The following is a 21,598-nucleotide window of genomic DNA, read 5'->3' on the forward strand; positions in this document are numbered from 1 at the left end:
TTGCGCGAAATTCAAAAACAAAGAAAAACAAACTTTCAGCACCCGTACTAAAGCTTCACAAACATATCAAACGTCTTATCAAATTTATTCAAGAGTCAAAAGTCTATCGGTTCAATCTTACTAATGAAATAATTTTATTAGTGCAGCCTTACTAAATAGTCACAAGCCTATTGGTAGTCTTTCTGGAGGAGCATTTCTATTCAGTTTCATTTTACTTGTACTTATTTAGTTATTTATTTACTTTGAGTAAATATACAAATTGTATATAAATAACATTGACACTCACTCAGTGCATGCAGACTTACAGTTTATTTACCAAATTTATCATTTTCAAAGTATGAAATAATTCTATAGCTATAACTTGCCAAGTTTCGGTATTGTGTTTGTACTGTTTGTCCAATGTTTGTAATATCCATTATTTTACAAAATTAACGTAAAATTAAATAAAAATTGTAAAACGTAGATTCAAATTAATGTTACAAGAATTAGCAAGGAAAAGTACATGGTAACCTTTGGCACTCGTCGAAGGTTCACACACATTTTAAAATAACGGCAGTGTTTACAAATCTACATACATACATATATATATACACAAGCATGGAATGTTACGTATGGAACTCCAGGGAACTCGATTGGTCTCCTAGTTGTATGTTCAAAGAACAAAATGAGAAATACAAGACAAACAACTATAGAAAACTAAACTTTCAAATTCACATTAACGATAATTATTGTATGAGTACTTACAGGTAAAGACAAATTGTATGAAATGGTAAGATGTTTATATATATATGTGCCTCAGATAACAGCTGTCAAATTATATGTTATACATAATATATACACTTTGAAATGCCAACTACTGGCGAGGTTTAAATTTGGACATATAGAATGAGCAATCTGAACAATAAACTTGTGATTGAAAAACTGTCTTTTGGTGACATAAATCACAGGGTTTCTGAACACTAGAACCAGATACTGTTGGTACATTTGATCCAGGAAAAGCATGCAGTACACTAGTGGTCTCAACAGGATTTGAGGCACATGTTCCACTTACAGACTTTTCCGATTCCTCCTGAAGGTGTTGTTTGTAAACTCTTTCTAGAAGAGGATTTGGAAGGTATTCGTTTTCATTATCTTCTGCACATGCTACTAGAACTACTTGTTCTGAAAATGTTACACTTTTTTTGGGACTATTTTTTTTCCTCAAAGGACTGCTTATTTTTGGTTCTTGTATACTGCTTTCACGCAATTTATTGTTCACGGTATTGCACTGTTGTTCATTCACTGACAAAGTTGTAAGACTCTGTCTAATTTCATTAGGAGATCGAGTGTGAAACGAATTATCTTCACTCACAGCATTTGTACCATTTTGGCTAATATCATCAATTTGTGGTTGTGTTCGATCTTTCAACAATCCGATTCTTTGTATGGCAGTCTCGTAATCGGGTGGGCATTCTGGTCGTTTGGATTCTGAAGAAAGACTATTTATTTGTAGCATCTCTTTTGAATGGTGACTATCTCTTAACTTATTTAAAGAAGGATTGCTTTCGATTTGGTATAAACTTCCATCTTTAATTTTCTCACTAATAACAGAATGAAGGTTGTCTGGGTGTGATGATGGAAATAGTAAAGTTACATCTGATGGATCGGCATGAATAACTAATCGTTTTAGGTTCTGGATATTACTGTTGTTGATTGCATTCCTAATGCAATTTTGTCCTCTGCTCTCTTCAGACGTAGCTTGATCAATGACGTCAGGTTTAAGGAAGATATCATTTACTAAAGTTTCACTCTTCTTAGACTCAAAGCACTTATTTGGTAAGATGTTACTTGTTATTACATTGACAGAAATTATTTCATTCGATTTTTGGGGTTTCAAAATCGATTCGAACCTTGAGGTAAGATCCTTTACTGAATGGGGCCTTCTCTCATCTGCTTCATCGTGGTTCTTATTACTTTCATGCTTTGGGACCGGAACGACTATAGCTGACCCCTTATTTAAAGATGTCGACTGAGAGCCATCAGAAACCATGTGAATCTGAAAATTTTACATCAATTATATTTAATAGTTTATAAAAAACGAAATCTAACAATTTCATAATAACTCTGTAAATAAGTAAAAAAGAAATACTTCCATTTGATGATTTTCACGGGTTTCTTTTAAGATAAGTATTAATATAATATCTTTTTACATCAATGATAACTGCTATTCAGTATTATTAACTGTTTTTAATATCATGGAGATAACAGTAATTGGTAATTATTAGTGACTTACATCTTACATTAAACAACAGCAATGTAATAGCAACCACTAATAATTAATAGATTTGTGTTATTTTCTTAAATTTCGTTTAAATCTACTTGAGTCCTATCTGGATAAGTCGTTCCGAAGTTAGAAAGATAAACTGTAAGGAAAGAAGCTAACTAATATCACCCATGGCCAAGTCTCTCATCTAAAAGTAGAATTGGCCATTACATCATAACACCCTGCTGAAAGGGCGTCCATATTAGGTAACAGGATTCGAACCCAAAGTTCACAGATAAAGATTCAAGTGCCCTAGCCACTAAGCCATGCAAGGCTGAAGATTTTTCAAGAATGTAAAAATTGACATGGGGGATAAATTTACTTTTACAAATATTAAAATCTGGAGATAATTAATAAATAAATGCATCAACCTCATATATCAGTAACAAAAAAGTTAATGTACAAAGAATAGATTCCGTTAAAAATCATAACGTTACATATATTTACAAGATAAAATTGTTTATCCAAATTAGATGTCACGTCGATAAATAAGGAATATCTGACTTACACTTTGTCCATTATTTTCCACTTCACTCTGAATTTGTTTTTGATTGGGTGCCTCAGGGCTTCCTACGTTATAAAAATAATTAAAAATAACTGTTATTTCATTCTTTCAACTGAGTTTTATTTTTAAAAAATTACTTATCCTAGGTTTAATGATTTTTGTGCACTCCAGAATTAAATATTTACTGGTATTTTTATTTAATAAGAATTGGATATCATTAAATGGTTGGATTAAAAAAAAAGAGAACTAGTACTTTAAATTCTAAAAAAAAAAAAAAACATGAGGGTAAATCTTTACAAGTCACTAACTTTTGCTCATAACTAATTAAATTAGTATTCACTAAATAATAAGATTTTGGCTACCAAGTTGACTGTTGTCTTTAAGTGTTATCATGACAGTCTTTCGTCTAGAATTTATAAATGTACTAATTTATTAGAGCTTCAAAATTCTCTTTATTCGGACAACAATTGAATATGACAAGAAATTTGACAAGTGAGTCACTATGTCAGAAAACATGAAGGCTCAAAAATCAATTGAAAACAAATACATGAAACCCTATAACCTGAACGCTTTCAAATAATAGACTTTTCTTCATCAAGGGCAAAAAATATACGAAATCCTGTAATCCAAAAGTTTTGAAAAACCGACACTTCTTTACTAATTTGTCCCTATTAATAAAATGTCTACTTTTCACAAGCACTTGGTTATAGTGTTTCATATGTCTGACCTGGATCACTATTTAATTAATGAGTAATAATCTGTAAGTAGATAATACAATTAATTATAAATAATTATCAAATGATAATTACTGAAATATGAAATATATAAAATGTATTAGATTAATTCATAAAAACCTCTTCTTTAGGGGTTATCCCCTTAAAAACAAATTACCTGGGGAACTTGTCTCTGATACCACTGTGGGTACTCTTTCAAAGACCTTGTTTCTCTTGTGCAGAATCTGAAACTGTTTGTTCTGCAGTTCGTGCAGCCACGTATTCCCTGTCTGTGAGGCACCTAATGTAAGATGATCCCTGAAATCTTTCATTCCATCAACATTTCTAACTAAGTTATCTACTGTTCTTTCAGCATGATTTTCAGTACTTGATGCTTTCAGAAGAATTTTATCTCGTTTGGCTTTGATTTCTGCAAGAAATGTGTTTGGTATTGCACTGGTTTCCTCTTGCAGCTTCATAGCTTGAGCTTCACATGAAGATTGCGGAAATTCATTTCCCAGTGGCTGTGGATACAACTCTGTGGTTTCACCGTGTTTACCCGTTGATAAGGATGCTGGAAGGATGTCAAGCTCAGTGGGAAGAGGGGGAAGAGGAGGTTCAATATGCTGGGCTTCCCAATTGTAATCAACGTGAGTTAAGGCATCAGGAGAATGAATGAGAAGCATGTGGTCTGGTGGAGGAGGGGGAAACTCAGAGTCATCTTGAGTATGATTATTAGTTAGGTCACAGGCAGGATGTGACACTACTTCTCCCACATGAGGTGGGTTCACTTTCACAAGTGGACGTTGCTGTTGAATATTGTTTTTTATAAATGCTCGATGAGGCTGGTGAAATCCTCTAAGCATATGATTTGTTTGCACATCAGATCGGTTGTCAATATTCTTTACCATTTTATTGTCAAGTGACTTTGAAGATATTGGTGTCTGTACAATAACACAATCATCAAACGAATGTGATACAGAGTCACTTTGATTCTGCCCTTCTCTTAGGTCAGGCAAACTGCGATTCTTTCTCCTCATAAATCCTCCCATAAGTTTCTTTCGAACTTTATGTTGTTTTTTGTTACACTGGTCATTTGTCTGAATAACTATGTCTTCATGCTTATCTGAAGTTTCCATTTTAGAAAATGGATAACCAGACCAAGTTCTGTGGAAAATATTATTTTTGTGATGGTTCCATTCATTAGAGTAGTTGCATATCTCGGATCCCATTGGAATTAAAGTATGTTCTGTAGCTCCTGGCTTATTTTCTATTTGTAAACTCTGTTCGGGATATTTTTCTAATTGAGAGTTTTTCTTTCTTTCACTACCTGATTTTGAAGAAGAGTCTTTACTTTTGGCACGATGTTTGTGTCCGTTTACCGCCTTCAACTGATCTGGTCTTGGGAAAGAAACCTCAGGTTTATTTGTTTGCTTCTGCTTATCAACTAGATCTCCGTATACATTGATTTCTTCTTTGTTTTTAGGAGAGCCAACAAGATTGTTATTATGATTTTTACGTTTGCTGCCTTTTTTAGGCAGGGTCGCGTATATTTCAATCGTTTTTCCAGCTTTTGAATCAAAGTCAGTCATAAACTGTTTGCCACTTGAACTGTCCTTGCTACCTTGTCGGCTGTGTGAACCCGAGGAACCATCTTTGCTGCCTTGACGGCTGTGTGATCCCGAGGAACCATCTCTGCTGCCTTGTCGGCTGTGGCGCCCGTGTGTACTGTCCCGACTAGATTGTCGGCTGTGGTGACCTTCCAAGGATGAGGCCTCTTTCTGCCTCCTTCGTTCTTCCATTTCAGCTTCTTTCAAACGTTTATGAAGACTAGAAGATCTCATAACACAGAAGCTATGTTTCATCTTTGCTGAGACGAGAGATTGTGAATTGTTGTATGGGGCATCCATGGCAGCTCTTGCTTTTGCTATGGATCAACAAAAATAAAGTAATCGATATTTACAATATACTCAAGTATTTAACATAAGTTATTACAAAATTCAGTGATTTTAACAAATGATACAGGCAAAGCGAAGGAAGTGTACAAAAATAACATTATAAATAAACATTTTTCCAGTGAATCATGTGGATCAGTAATGCATGATGTTTTTTTAAAACATTAAAATGCATAACAATAAGAGCAGAGCCGGTTGTAGCGTTAGAAAATACGTAGGCACAATCTTCATTTCTATGAAAAATGTATAAAGATCATATATGGAAAATCTGTTAGAAATACACCATAGGAAAGCAATATAAACTGCTCAAAAACATTAAAGGAACATGTACGTTTTCTTATATAATTTATCTCAGTGTTCCAAATGTGATAATATTTTTATTTTTTAGATAATTTGCTTCATTTCAGTTCCATCTGTATCCATTTTTTTAATGAACGGTAAAACATGAAGAAATAAAATTAAAAAAAATGACCAATATCACCAAAACTGATATCCCATATGAAACAATACTTTAAACAGTTTACATGCATTATTCAAGAAATGTTTGAAACATTCAATATCCAGTGTGACCTCCACGGGCTGTAACACACTCCTGACACCGATTTAGTACACTTTGAATTCGTCTGTCGACGTTATCTTGGGATATGGCAGCCTACTCGTCTACCAAGGCTTGTCGGAGTTCCTGTACATTATGAGGAGGGTGCTGACATTCACAAACACGCCTCGACAACACATCCCAACAATATTCAATCGGATTTAAATCTGGAGATCTGGCAGGCCACCCAAAAGTCTCTATTCCTTTTTCGTCAAGGAAGTCCATACACAGTCTGGCGACGTTGGCTCGCGCGTTAACCTGCATGAAAATGAACCCATTACCGACAACATCTGTAAAAGACCTCACAATGGGTTCCAGAATTTCGTCTATATATCGTCGTGCGTTCAGAGCACCCCTGTCGAGTATGAGTAAGTCCGTGCGGCCACCCAAGCATATGCCTGCTCAGACCATTACAGAACCTACTCCATAAGCGTCGACATGCACAATGTTACAGGTGAAAAATCGCTCTCCTCGGCGTCTCCACACTCTCGCACGAGACACAATGAACCTGCGTTCGTCTGTCCATAGCACGATGGCCCAATGATGAAGTTCCCAGTCCAGGTGCTGACGAGCAAACTCCAACCCCGCTGCACGGTGTCGCACTGTCAGAGTAACGCCTCTTGCAGGCCGTCCGGTCCTACGGCGTCCTTCGTGCAGACGATTGCGAACTGTTTGGGTCGACACACGGGCTCCAGTGGAGTACTGAAGGTCATTTCACAGTGACCGAGCCGTAGCTAACCTGTCCCACAGAGCGGTACTATCTGGCTGTTGTGCAGCGATGACGGCCTTGACCTGGTCTCCTGCCATAAGAGTTCGTCTCCTGGTAGCGTCGTCAAAGTCGATTGATGATACTTGGTGACACACCAACGCACTGTGCCACTCTCCTTTCCGTTTGGCCATCTTCCAGCATCTGGACCGCCCTGACCACCTCGTTCTCTGTCAGGTGGCGCCTGACTGCTTGAGTACACAAGATGAAGGCACACACTGACAAAACGAGCCGCAAGAGATTCGTGTTGGTATTTGTTTCGAGAATTAACGAGGAATGCATAGTTCATGTAACAGCCTTGTATAGGGTAGCTTGAATTGTATTCTTCTTGAGTAAAGTGAGTTTCGTTTGTGTTGCTTCAAACTTCACTCGCAAGCTTAAAAAAATGCACTTGTAGACGAACGGATATGTTTTTTATATCCATAAATTTAATTATGACAAAAATATACTGAAATATGTACTTGTTCCTTTGATTTTTTAAGCAGTATATAAATACAATATCACTAATGTTCTGAAGCTGCTAAAGAAAAATCTCATAGCAACTAGTTCTGACATTCTAAAGCACAATAATAATAGTAATATTAAAACTAGTGTGTTACTATTATTAAAATAGTGCCACGTACCTGCTGCTGAATCACTTAACATAGCAGCCATGACTAGATCTCCTTCATTTTCTTTCTCGTGAGATTTTGTTAAGAGAAAATCAGCCTCAGCACACAAAATGTCACAATTATTACCTGGTAGAAAAATTGAAATATCGTTAAGAAACGATTTTTTTTTATAAACAAATATTAAAAATTAGTCGCAATTATTACCTGGTAAAAAAATTTGAAATATTCTATAGAAAAGGTTATTTTATTTAACAAACAATAAAAATTCGTTGCAATAATTATTATTAACTGGTATAAAATTGAAACATTCTGAAAAAAATCAAGTTTTTATGTAACAAAAATTAAAAATTCGAAACTACACATCTCACGACATTTTCTGCTTTGATTGGCTGTATTTTTTCTCTAAATATAAAAGAACGGTTAGATACCAGTTTTACAAACTTAATTCTGGCTATATCAGGTGAGTTTTTTCTTGTTATCGGATATGTAAACATATTTAAAGAATGTTACTATTTATCTCTTAATAATGTAGAAGCTACTAATGTTTTTATTCTGTCCTTAAGACATTGCATCTACGTAACGCATATTTTTCTAAAATAAATCCAACTTATATCATCTCATGTTTAGTTTTTACTCAGAAGTCTCTATATTGTAATACACAAACGTTAGATGATCACTTAATTAAAATAGCTCTCTTTCTTCCTCAGAATGTACTCTTTAATCCATACTGTTGATTCATTTTATTTATTAAGTATACATATATATACAATTATGTTACTGTATACTATGCATTATGTTTTTATATATTACTACTTGTTCTACATGATGGCTCATTTCATGGATATCCAAATTTCGTGATCATTCGTTCCAATCTCGGGGATATCCAAAATGAGTTTAGTGTCTTGTTACTAAAAATCCTCAAACGTCAGATAAGGGCTGAAATAGGCTTCTTGAGATCTAAGGTTCTCACATGACTATGGTACTGTTGATGTTATCCTTGTGGTTCCTTGTTACACTCAGTCTTGTAGTCTTTGTTTCAAAACAGCTGGTGACAGTGATATTAGATCATTATTGAATCTTGTATTAATACATAAATTCTCCAGTCGATTTTAAACTGTTTGTATAAAGCTGCTGTTGTGGTCAGGTCTCACAACCATAAAGGAGCACTGGTACCTCAACCGTGAAAAATATGTGAAAGTGTCTTATTTCCAAACAAATTATTGGACTTTTGAGGCACTATGCAAGATGGTATGTACTTGTGAAGATATTTAAAGTCAAGATCTAATCCAATATCATCATCATATAAGTCCAAGATCTACAGCAAAATAAGACTTGAGATGCCTACATTTGGTTTTAGATGTTCATTAATTACAGTTTTTGGTAGTTACTCGTAATTCAAGAAACAAAGAATTGAGAATAAGTAAAGTTATCTGACAGAAATGCTAGATTGTCTGAAATATCTAAATTGGTAAGAATGTTTTTCACAATGTCATCTATTTCTTTGAGTCATAAGGGTACATTCTCCCTCTCTTTATTAATGTCCAATCCACAATGAAAGATGTAGTCAATAACAATTATTAAGGAATATAATTAGAAAGTGTTATCATTGAAAACTCCTCCTACGGTGTTGTAAATGGTTTATTTCCTCCATCACTAGCGACAACCACGCCAGTAACATACCTGAGATTAGTAGTGTCAAAGATTTATTTAGAACTGTTGAAATGGAGAACAGTTTTTGTCTATTAATAGAGCTGTATATGAAAAACAGTACCAAAGATAAACTTATCAAAATGGAGCTCTTTGGAATTTCTTGACTCCTTTTTGGCCTTTCAGCTTTTTCAAGCTTTTCTGAACACTCTACTAATACTTACAGAACTACTATTTTTCTCACTAGTTAAAAGGTTGATAAAATATCATTGATTTTATAAATTATTTTGTTTGCTGCAATCCTCAGGTGTCAACAGCAGATCTTTATTAGAATGTATACTTCTAGATGTCTTGATTAAATAAAACAAACAAACTTCTGCCCTTGAAAAAATTCGGTATTGTCTTCATTTCTTCTTTATGCAACCTCAAGTTAAAAAAGAGGGAATTTTTAAGAAGTAGTTATTACAGATAGAGTTTCAGAATAGACAGTCTAAACATTCTTAACAATCATAGTAAACGTTACTTGATAAGGAGTGACATATCAATATCATGATAAAAAATATCCATAATTGACCAAACCTTTATATAGGTGCTTATAAGTGACCTTTTCTTTTCTGGAATGCTATGATTGCAGTTTCAAAGTTAAGTTCCTTGATGAACTAAATAAATCACTGAAAAAGTTGCTATTTTTATTAATGGCTAAATACAAGGCATGATGCACTTATAAGACATACAATAAAGTTGCAAGTAATAATAAGAAATTTTGTTGAAGTATTAATATTTCCATAGTCTGAAATGCTAGTTTCATTATTGTAGCAAAGTATGTAAAGTCTGGGTGAAGGTAACAAAAATGCAATTTTACTGGAAAAATTCCCACTTCTGGAATATTAGAATCACAAAGAACCTTTTACCACAAAACATGTCTCCTACAGCTGCACCAACAAATACATTTCAAATGAAATTTCAACATTTTACCAATTTTTCTGTATACATGCTACTGAAAGGTGCACATCAGCAATAACGTGTTCTAACCCATTTACCAGATACAGTTGAATCTGGAGAGCAAGCTCTTCCACTTTTACTGCCATTGAGGTAAAATTTTCCAGTGTATACTCCTTTGGCCATTGCACCTAACACTGTATCATGGCACTTACTAAATACTACCAGCTAGAAACAGTTGAATATAGGTATGATTTGCCACATCCTTTAATACTTGGAAGCAAGGATAACTGCTACCTGCTTTTATTGTATGAATAATTGATTTTTTCTTCAAGAAAACAATAAAATGCATTTTCTACATAATACTTTCATTTATGAGAGCTAATTTAAGTACTTTACCTTTAAATTTACAGCTGTTATTTTCCATTAGACCTTGGCATTCTTCAACAGGAGGCTTCACTATACCAGTTAACTGAAAGACTGTCTGTAAATCTTCTGGTATTTGATCTAAGCGAAGATCTAGTTTGGCAGCTGGACTTGTGATGGATGGATAGCTATCAGTACTGGATAAGGAGAAGGAGTCATATCCCTTGTCAGAGTACATCCCTACATTTGTGTAGTCATGTTGCCGATATTTCAAACCATCTTGGATGATTTTATGGCCACTTGTATTTGCTGATGGCCTGCAGAAAAAAATAGACTAAATTATTACACTTAAGTTCCAACTGATAAATACTGTGTTTTAACGATTAAGAGATTCATTTGTTATTTGTATGATTGCTAACAATATCTAAAAATACTTACTTAATAAAGTTATTGACAAACTAAAAGTTAAATATCATATTAACATTTACAAAGAAAACGTTAATAAACCAGCAGTCCCCCGCTAGTACAGCGGTATGTCTCCGGATTTACAACGCTAAAATCAGGGGTTCGATTCCCCTCGGTGGGCTGAGCAGATAGCCTGCTGTGGCTTTGCTATAAGAAAAACACACACAAAAAACACATAAACCAGTAAAAAATGAACTGCTAATATTTATCAATACTTGCTTGTTTGTCAATACAACCAATATACTTTTCCAGTTACAGATTATATATATTCAGAAAATAGAATGAGATTTATTAAGTTGTAATAATCACAGCCAATAAGTTGCGATCATTAGTTCAGTAGTTAGAGTTTTAATAAAAGTTACATCATACCTCAAGCACAGTTGTATCATCGAAATATATCCATATTTGAAGTTTAGTGTGAAAAAAGAAAGCTTAATAATGCTTTCCATAATAAGTAATAATGCCCACAAGTTGATGTAAGGATTATTTATCATTTTGAGGACTTTTCCTTATACTATTAGTCCTTATATTTTTAATTGCTATATAAGTAAACACTTTTGCTTGAAATAAACTTTTAAAGAATGCTGACAAAAAAAGTGTTCAAAAATATATTAATTTATTTATAAAACTTTAACTATATTTGATGCTAGTTTTGAAAGTTCCCAATGAAAAAATAACTCATCTCATCGATCTATAACTCACTTTTTATTGCCAACGACATAGAAGTATGGACAATCTAAAGATGTGTTACTAGCTGAACTTGCACTGTTACGATCACTGCTCCAATTCCCAGAATCTCGTCTTTGGAGAACACAAGCAGTATTGTTCACGTCAGGTGTCAAGTTTGATACACTAGTTATAGGTTTACTTTTGGATGGTAAATTGTTATCATAGGACTCCAAGCTGCTACTGCTGTTTCGATTTCCTATTGAAGTATGGTAATTTCCATTTAATGACTTCTTCCTTTGAAGTTTTTGAGCAGCTAGCACACTTTCTACTGCTTTACGGTTGATGTAGGTTTTGTAATCTATTGCATTTTCATTAGTATTTTTAGTACTTTCTAAACCATTTAACTGTTGACTGACAGTTTTGGAGTTCAGTGAAACTTCTGTTATTACATGAGAATAATCATCTGTATGCTGTTGATGAAAGTTTTGAGATAAATGAGATGGATCACAAATAATGGACTTACTATTAAGATCGCTACAAATAATATCATTGTCAGTGTTGTGCAAAAAAGAGGCAGCAGGGGCAGAAAACCAAGGTTGTGAAACAGTGTTGTTATAACTCTGAGGATGAACACAGTTCCACTGATCATTATACTGGTGGCTACAATCATGTCTAACTGGAGTATTACTAGGACACATATCAGAGCAACACTTTACATTAGAATCACTATTTCCAAAAGATGGACAGAAGTGGTGCAACTGATGCTGTACTTGCCCAGCTAAAATATGACCAGGTTCTACAGAATTCCATGTTGGGTGAAGTTCACAGTAATCTTGATATGAAAGGTTTGATTTAATACCATTTCCAAAGGGAACATTTTTCTTCACAATGCATTCATTCTGTGTGTCATTAATTCCATAGTTATCATGAAATGTTTGCTGTGGTATCGTCTTTTTCTGATAACTGTCACTGTCATAGAACATAACTCCAGACTTCAGAGTAGTTTGAGTTGAATGACTGTTGTCAGAAACTGTAACAAATAAAAACAAAGCACTTTATCAAAACTTGAAACTGTTCAATTATTTTAAGATACCTGAAAATGTATTTATATTACTAAGTGGATTAAAACAATGTGATATAAGTGTTTTGAGAGCACAATTTTTTTTAAATACTAAACACAAGAAAGTCTACCATTAAAACAACTTTTTATGAATAAAGAACAATTAGTTAGTAACGCACTTGAAGAGTCAGAAAAATATATCTGCTATTTCAAAATAATTTAAAATCTCCCACAATAATGATTTTCTGATCAGAGTGAACAAAGATCTTAGAAACAAACAAGACTGTTATAATCAAACTACCTTCAACGGATTTGTGGTTTCTTCCAACCATCATAACAGACTTTGGAGCTGTGGAATTAGATACTGGAGATCCATTTGGATTGGCATATAAAAGCAACAGTGGCTGAAAATGTCCTCGTCTACACTTTTCTATGACTTGCTCCCACTTAGGACCAATCTGTATAATAAATAACACAGTCATACTGAAGATTTATTATATTGAACAGTATGTTAATTTAAAGGTATACAAAAATAATTATGCTACAATAAGTAAAGATATATACACCTCTAGAACAGTATAGTTTCATATAAAACAAGAAATAAAGAAGTTTAGAAAACAGAATGAGATTTATTGAGTTATAATAATCACAACTAATAAGTTGTGATTATCAGTTAAGTAGTTAAAAGTTTTAATAAAAGTTACTTCATACCTCAAGCACAGTTGCATCATCGAAATATATCCATATTTGAAGTTTAGTGTGAAAAAAGAAAGTAGAGTAATGCTTTCCATAATATGTAACAATCCCCACTAGTTGATGTTTAGTAACTGCAGCCCACTGACTGTCTACTACAGAATGGAACATCTATGAAAGAAATGATATAACACTAAGTGATTAACTGAATCATATAACTGTGGTTGAATCTGATACGTTTTTCAGATAAATGGGAGGTTAAAATACAACATAGAGTTATAGTTTAAAAAAATAAATAAAATGCTCTATTCAAAATTTTCAGTCAAATAAGAACAAAAACAAACACTCATCTGAGAATCATTCTAAAGAAAATTCAATGAAATTACAAAAAGTACAGATATTAGTCACTAATAGTCTCTGAAACATATGATACTTTAAGCTGGTGAAGAATGAACGTCTAAAAGTGTTTTGAATTTTCAGAAAGCATAAGTTGCTAAAGCACCCATTATCTGGTTTGGTTTTTGTTTGTTTTGAATTTCGCACACAGCTACACGAGGACTATCTGCACTAGCTGTCCCTAATTTTGCAGTGTACGACTAGAGAGAAGGCAGCTAGTCATCACCACCCACCGCCAACTCTTGGGCTACTCTTTTACAAACGAATTGACCGACACATTATAACACCCCTAAGGCTGAAAGGGCGAGCATGTTTGGAGTTATAGGGATTCGAACCCGCGACCCTCGGATTACGAGTCGAGTGCCTTAACCACCTGGCCATGCTGGGCCCGGGCACCCCAATTATCTGAAAAAGGTAGATACTCTAGAAATAAAAGTAATGGATTTTTAATGTTTTCTCATATAATTTTGCTACGTTTATGGATTCTATAATGAAATATTAATGTAGCAGTGAAAACGTTTTATAAAGTAAAATGTATTCTTCAGCCTAAAGAAATAATAAATAATTCACCACGGAGCACTGATTAGACAACAAAAGAAGCAAACTGCATTGTATACAATTTATCATTTGTATAAAAATACTTAGACTTGTGTCCTCTGACAACCTAAGATAATTTTGTTCTTCAAATTATTTCAAGTTTTAATATTTTATGAAACAAAATTATTCAGTCACTTTGAGAAGTAAGAAAATTAATTAATTAATATTTATCTATGCACTTCGATGTAGCGGTCTGCAATGTAGTTAAACACATAATTTCGAAACATGACTAGATACACAAAAACCTGATAAAAGAAACTCACATCTTGTAACTTGAGAACCATGCCGATTGAGTGGAAAACTTCCAATATGTTGTCTAATGTTGGTCGTTCTGAATCCCATACTAGGCCAACACTCACTGAAATGTATTACAATTCAATTAACACATATCAAATATATAAAAGCCAAACTTACATTATCTATTTCATAATTTTCTAAAGCGCTTATGTAGTTTTAAAGATGTGGGCAATATATTATGTAACTTTACAAATAGCAGCATGATATTTTTATAATCATATAATAAAATTATTTGTTATATAGAAGCTTTCAAACGTGCCAAAAGATGGCGCGAAAAGCAAAGTTTATGAGGTTTTTCTTCTCCATATGATGGAAAATCATTATTAATTTTCTTCTCAGAATTATAACTAAATAAATGTTTTATGAATATATTTTCTAATATTTAATTAAAATTTAGTATTAATATATGTATGAAGAATGACTATCTTATTTCTAGTACTTCACGAAAATATTTTTATGTATATTAGTTATTTTTAAGTATTATGTGATTAGCATTTTGACTTCTGTATACTCTCAAATTATTTGTAATTGTTCTTCTTGATAAATTCTTATCCACTGAAAAATGCGAAAAGCTTATTCTTAAAGACATATATTTAGTCAATAGTATAACCTTGAAAATTATTAATTGTGATGGGAAAGGCAGTGAATTTTATTATGATCTTCAAGGTCTTCTCTTTGAATTGTCCTTTGGATTATGGCTTTGTTAGTCTGCTGAGCTTAAGAGGCGGAATTTGGACATTTTGAAAACGTGCCGCTGGTAGAACATGCGGGTTATTGTAGAGTTGGAGCTGAGGATTCGGATGAGACAGAATTTGGTGATGTTGTATCAGAATGTTTCATTGATAACCAAGGAAACGCTGTGAGGAATTATAGTAAACGATTATGATTTTTCTGCGCCAGCAATACCAAGCGTGGGACGCGCGTATACCCAATTCGATTCATTACTTATCATGATCTCAATTCTTATTATATGCCCAAAGTAGTGCATCCTCTGTTTGACACACACATGTACATATATATAAGATAATATGAATTACCAGTATAAATAATAAAAAATCTCTATTTCACATTGTATATTTTTAATGTTCGTGTGCAAATGACGTGCTAAAACAATACATTTTTGTGTACCATTTACCCAAAAATCCATTTATGAATGCCTAGTATCAATGCTGGCATAACGTGAGTCGCTGTTTAGGACGGCCCAAAAGTTATTTGCCCCAGAAAGCTTACTCACTGTTTTCAATTTTTATCTGTTTCAGACTAATTTATGAGTATATTTGTACAGCACATAAGCATGGCAGAGAGACTGATAAAGAACAAATGTTATTATGTTTGTTCATTTGGACAACTTATTTACGCAATGAGATAAACGACCATATTAAATATTATTATGGGTTAGATATGAGCCTGGCATGGCCTAGCGCGTAAGGCGTGCGACTCGTAATCCGAGGGTCGCGCCCGCGTCGCGCCAAACATGCTCGCCCTCCCAGCCGTGGGGGAGTTATAATGTGACGATCAATCCCACTATTCGTTGGTAAAAGAGTAGCCCAAGACTTGGCGATGGGTGGTGATGACTAGCTGCCTTCCTTCTAGTCTTACACTGTTAAATTAGCGACGGCTCGGTGCAGTGGGCTAACAACCTACTCACTTAAATACTTGTTGAAGAATCCGCAAGCAATTGCAGCCCTATGTTCCTAGATGGAATCTAATGATGATAACTAACTAACTAATGGCTTAGATATAGTCATATTTAATTTCAAACTGTGAATCGGAAGAAGATCAACAACTGGCAGCACCCATCACTTGAACAGCTATTCTTAACAGAATATCAGAATTGACAATAAATCTTATAACTCACCCAGTGTTAAAAGTATAAAATGAAATCTTGAGTGCTTAATCCCATGAATTCCCAGCCAAATATGTTTGCCACTAGGCCTTTTTTAAGTTTGGGTTAACTATATACTTGTCTTACCTATTTCTGGATGATTCATGAGGATTCGACAAATTTGAATTTTAGTTCCACATGCACCCTGGAAGAAAACAATATAAAAATAAATCATAAAACTTATATATGTAAAAACTTGCCATTGAATTTTACAATATGCTGCTGTAATTACGTTTCTATGAACTTTAAATACTATCAAAAGTTTCCACGTCTCTCAGGAATACAAGATTTTAGAAAACATATCTTACAAAGCTGTCTTCTTCTGTCGAAAGTTATTACGTTTAAAAATTAAGAACTGTTTTTCATAATTGAAATATAGTTTAAAAGGGATAACTTATACGTAATAAATAACTATGGAAACATAATTTGTACTTTTAAAGGTTTTTTATTTGTACACGCGTCATTTTCAAATGTATTAGTCAAATTAGTCTTCATTTCATTGTTCAGATAAGAGAGAACAAAGTCACAACACTCACTGGACATTCTCTAGTGTCTCCCATTCCAGCAGCATTCTTAAGTAACTGACCGAAGAAATCAGCTGTTTCTCTTTGTTGGTTTACCATAACTGTTGCTTGGGAACTGCATGAGAAAAAACTTAAATCTCGCTCGTTTCTAATACAGGTATTTAGCACAATACCAAAGTTTATCAGTCATTAGCGTGTTTGTATTTATTATGAGTTTGTAAAAAAAATGCTTTAACATAGAACTTAAACTCTTATGTTTAATCACAAGCGTTTCAATATTCTCTTTCTAAAAAAAATCTAACATGATACACCAATTCATTATTGTTTTCAAACGGTCTTATAAACTGGGCGTCAAGAGTCTATTAAACCATGTGCCATCTAAATCTACAAGACTTTAAATTCAACTTACCGAAGGGCAGACGTTGAGACGTAGTGAACCATTTGTGTGAAAGACAGTGGTTCAGAAGTAGCACCACAGGAATGACAGATAGTCTAAGAGGAAACAAAATGAACAGTAAAATCTACAATTATATTAATTTTTCGATAAGCGAAAACTAGATTTAAAGTATTATTATGTCCAACATGTTCTTTAGAAATTACAACAAAAGGCAAATATGTTTTCACAATGTACCTTGATGTTAATGTATGTAACTATTTATCATAACCACTAATATTTTAGTTTCATAGTTTGTCTGTTTTTGTCAAAATACTTATACTATTCTGAATAAACGCACAACGTATGCTCACCTGTTCTACGAGTGTCATGGCAAATTTCTGGTGTGGTATACAATGAGGCACGTTACACATATCTTCTGACTCGTGAGGAGCTATATGAAAATGGATTTGGCGCAAAATGTTTTCCTACACAGAAAAAGGGGGCAAATTCAATTTCTAAGCCATTATATCTGCACTTATCACATAAAAGATTGTTGTATTTAATGTTTTACGTTATCAACTCTTGTGATATGTAGCAATAATTTTCGTTTACTACTAACATTGAAAATGGTTTGGTTTGTTTTGAATTTCGTGCAAAGCTACACGAAGACTATCTGCGTTCGCCGTCCCTAATTTAGCAGTGTAAGACTAGAGGAAAGACAGCTAGTCATTATCACCTACCGCCAACTTTTGGGCTACTCTTTTAAAAACAAATAGTGGGATTGACCGTCACATTATAACGCCCCCACAACTGAAAAGGCGAGCATGTTTTGTGTGACATGGATTCAAACCCTCGACCTTCAGATTACGAGTCGAGTGCCATAGCTACCTGGCCATGCCGGACCAACATTAAATTTTAAAGCAAAACATTTTACGCAAAAATATTTCAAGTTTCATTTATGTTTTTTGGCCAATGAAGAACTTTTTGAGAAAAGCAGTATTGAAGGGCAAGTTCTTTCTTTGTCCTTTCTTAATTAAGCAATTGGAATTAAATTATTTGAAAATCTCCTTTTAAATGGCTAACTTATTAATTTATAAATATAAATTGGTAACTGGCATTGTGAGAAAGTTTTTCCCTCTTTTATATCTAGAATAATTTTACTGCAAAACATTTTTGAGTTTATTAAGAAAAGATAAAACATAAACATTGAAAGTAACTCTTGCACAAGTGTTTAACTGGTGTACTTCACCCAGTGGGACAGCAGTAAATTTACGTACTCACAACGTAAAAATCCAGGGTTCGATTCACCGCACTGAACACAGTATATAGCCCAGTATAGTTTTGCTCTACAAAAAGATGCAGCCCAGCATGGGGGCATTTATGTAAAAGTCAATTCCATTATTCAGTGCTTAAAAACAGCCCAAAAATTGGCAGGGGTGGTTATGACCAGTTGCTTTCACTCTAGTCTTATGTTGCTAAATTAGGGACGGCTAGCGCAAATAGTTCTCGTGTAGCTTTGCGCGAAATCCAAAAACAAACAAAGGAGGCAGGCAGGCAGGCTTAGTGTATATTTTCCAAATACATCTCTACTCACGAAACATTCTGAAGCGTCATCCATGACACCTAATTGAAAGCGCCTCTGATGGAAAGTCTCAGCCAAGGCTCGTCTCAGGGCGTCCGGTGGTAACGCTGATTCGTGGCTATACTGAAACTGTGTAAAGAGTTCCTAGAAGAATGATTAGGTTAGATTAATAACTTTGCCTAGTAATAATATGACAAATATTTTGATGATTTATTCTTAAAAGCTCGAAACTAAACAAAATATGGATTTCGTAACCGTGAGTTACATGAAACGTATTCACGTACGTAACTTTAAAATACGCATAGAGAAAGTTATACTTTTCGAATAACTCTGATTAATTGTGAATATTTACATGTATCCTTAGAATATTCTATAGAAGTTCAAAAACACTCAGAACAACTAAAAACGGAAATAGTTAATAATAATAATTTTAATAACTTTTTCCACAAATGGAAAGTACATTTTACGCAAACTTTCAGTGGAACGTTTTAGAATGTTTACAAAGAGTAATATTTTACTATGTTCTATAGCTGGTGTAAAATGTTATAATAGATTTAAGAACACAGAACACATTACCTTGAGAGCACAAAATATACAAGAATCAGCCATGCAGACGTGACCGTTAAGGTTTCGAAAACTGCGACGAAATATATCCAAGTGCCATAAGACCTGTTAACGAAAAGAAAAACAGCGTATATCACAGCAACCACGTTTGACATATCTTACGTCAACCGACAAGTATCACTCTACCTAATGTTGACGTATATCACATCAACCACAGTTAAACAGAACTTTTGAGCTTACACAAAGCTATGGGGTTGTTGCTTTATCTTTCGATGCAATGTTCTCAGATAAAGTATTAACATTATATTGACTAGAAATAATATTAGTTCATTCTCAATGAGAAAAACTGGGTAATAAATTAACTCATTTCTTTCCTGAGGGCAAACAACTCATCCAGAACAAAAATATATAACTATTTGTTTCGTTGTAAAAAAAAAATGAGGGAAAGAGAAAGGGGTACGTTCCTCAGCGTCGTTTATTTGACCTCGATAAAATAACAACAAAAATTGTCGCCTGAAGAAATGAGCATAAGAATTTTATAATGACAGTTAAAAAAACTACAGAAGCCTAAAGTGCTTATTAGCCATTGAAGTGTTTGGTAAACGTTAAAGGAATTTTACGTTCGTGAGTATACGTGTTGAAAACCTGTTACAACTTCATCGTTTGCAAAACAAGACAATGTGATAAGTGCAGTTTTTCCTTGATTTTGATCACATTACTATACCAGTATATCCATTGAGAAAAACGTCGTCACTCTTAAAACTTTGGATTATATTATATTCATATAGATTGAATTTTCCTTGCGCGGAGTGTTTACATTTAGATATTTTGTATAATAAATTTTTCGATATAACTGTAGCCAAAGATGAAGTAGTTTGGCCAAAGATTTCCAACAAAAATGTGCTCATACCAATTCAGTGATTTTTGACGATATTGTAGTCACCAGATCTTCAGTATGGTCTATCATCACTGTAACAATAAATATTTAGATGTTTTTTCAACAATACTGTGGTCACCAGGTTTTCAGTGGGGTCTATCATCTCTATGACCATAAATATTCAGATGTTTTTTTAACAACACTGTGGTTGTCATTGTTCAACGAGCTCAACAATAAAGATGACACATCTTCAGGGGTTACAACAAAGCCGATGTCCCGGTATAGCCAAGCATGTTAAGGCGTGCGACTCGTAATTTGAGGGTCGCAGGTTCGCGTCTCCCTCGCGCCAAACATGCTCGCTAACTTACAGCTCTCAGCAACAAATATACTTCAAGTTCTAAAATTACTTGAACTTTAGTGAAACTACTGAAACCTCTGACCCCGCAATATAAAAAATATAAAGTTGCAATAAGTTTCTTAAGCGCAAAGCTACGAAATAATCCATCTCATCCCATCACGAGTATCCAAACCCAATTCATAACATTATAAGACCTCAGGGTTACAATTGAACTACCAGATATTCTGAATGAATGTTGTTGTTGGTTTTTTTTTTGTTTATATTTACATATATCAAACGTTTGTTTCCTGAGCGTTTAGGCTACTTGAGTTACAACCGAAGTTATATAATATTTTATAAATCCGATATCCTTACATCTTCAAACGTATAGCAACCTGTTCACCTGCATGTCCTCAATTCGATGTACGAGTTAATTTTGTAACTCGTTGCACCTCTAAACCTGTACCGCCAGAGGGCAACTCCTGATCTTTGACTTCTTGCCAAACGTAAAACGTAAGTTGATTAAAGACGCCATATTTGCGTGTTTCTTTTCCAGTTTGTAATGAGCGTTTAGAAAGTTGACAATCGTAAATGTTTCAAGATTAGTTTTCCATTCACCAAAGCATAGCAAATAAACAAAAATTTAAACAAGCCCTTTGTCTAGCTTGTAGATTCTCTTGCTGGATTGTTTGCTTTGTTTTAAGAGCAACTCTTTAGAAGTTACCCTGACAACTGGAGGGGTAGGGTTCTGAATTTTATTGCTAAAAGCTCTCATGTACTGTTGAACCATTTGGTTTTTAAGCTATAAAAGCACTGTTGAAAAAAACGATTTCGATGTAACTGAAAATATTAATATTCTCAGAGACAGGCTAACCTT

At 33.9% G+C, this 21,598-nt stretch overlaps 1 protein-coding gene across 2 annotated transcripts in view; it reads right to left on the reverse strand.

Annotated features, from left to right (window-relative positions):
- Positions 1 to 294: 294 nt before the first annotated feature.
- Positions 295 to 21,598, reverse strand: part of LOC143229469 (uncharacterized) — a 59,884-nt gene continuing 38,580 nt past the window's right edge. For both annotated transcript variants that reach the window (XM_076461831.1, XM_076461830.1), the window contains exons 3-17: positions 19,520 to 19,612; positions 18,956 to 19,087; positions 17,733 to 17,846; positions 17,395 to 17,477; positions 16,998 to 17,100; positions 16,549 to 16,606; positions 14,543 to 14,637; positions 13,305 to 13,457; positions 12,895 to 13,051; positions 11,567 to 12,563; positions 10,433 to 10,716; positions 7,460 to 7,573; positions 3,699 to 5,447; positions 2,811 to 2,872; positions 295 to 2,035 (exon numbers count right to left, since the gene is read on the reverse strand). In XM_076461831.1, coding sequence (XP_076317946.1) covers positions 854 to 2,035; positions 2,811 to 2,872; positions 3,699 to 5,447; positions 7,460 to 7,573; positions 10,433 to 10,716; positions 11,567 to 12,563; positions 12,895 to 13,051; positions 13,305 to 13,457; positions 14,543 to 14,637; positions 16,549 to 16,606; positions 16,998 to 17,100; positions 17,395 to 17,477; positions 17,733 to 17,846; positions 18,956 to 19,087; positions 19,520 to 19,612 — 5,376 coding nt within the window. In that variant the 3' untranslated portion in view covers positions 295 to 853. The remainder of the gene's footprint in view (positions 2,036 to 2,810; positions 2,873 to 3,698; positions 5,448 to 7,459; positions 7,574 to 10,432; positions 10,717 to 11,566; positions 12,564 to 12,894; positions 13,052 to 13,304; positions 13,458 to 14,542; positions 14,638 to 16,548; positions 16,607 to 16,997; positions 17,101 to 17,394; positions 17,478 to 17,732; positions 17,847 to 18,955; positions 19,088 to 19,519; positions 19,613 to 21,598) is intronic.

The sequence above is a fragment of the Tachypleus tridentatus genome, chromosome 10 (assembly GCF_004210375.1).
Source record: "Tachypleus tridentatus isolate NWPU-2018 chromosome 10, ASM421037v1, whole genome shotgun sequence".
Classification (NCBI taxonomy): Eukaryota; Metazoa; Arthropoda; class Merostomata; order Xiphosura; family Limulidae; genus Tachypleus; species Tachypleus tridentatus.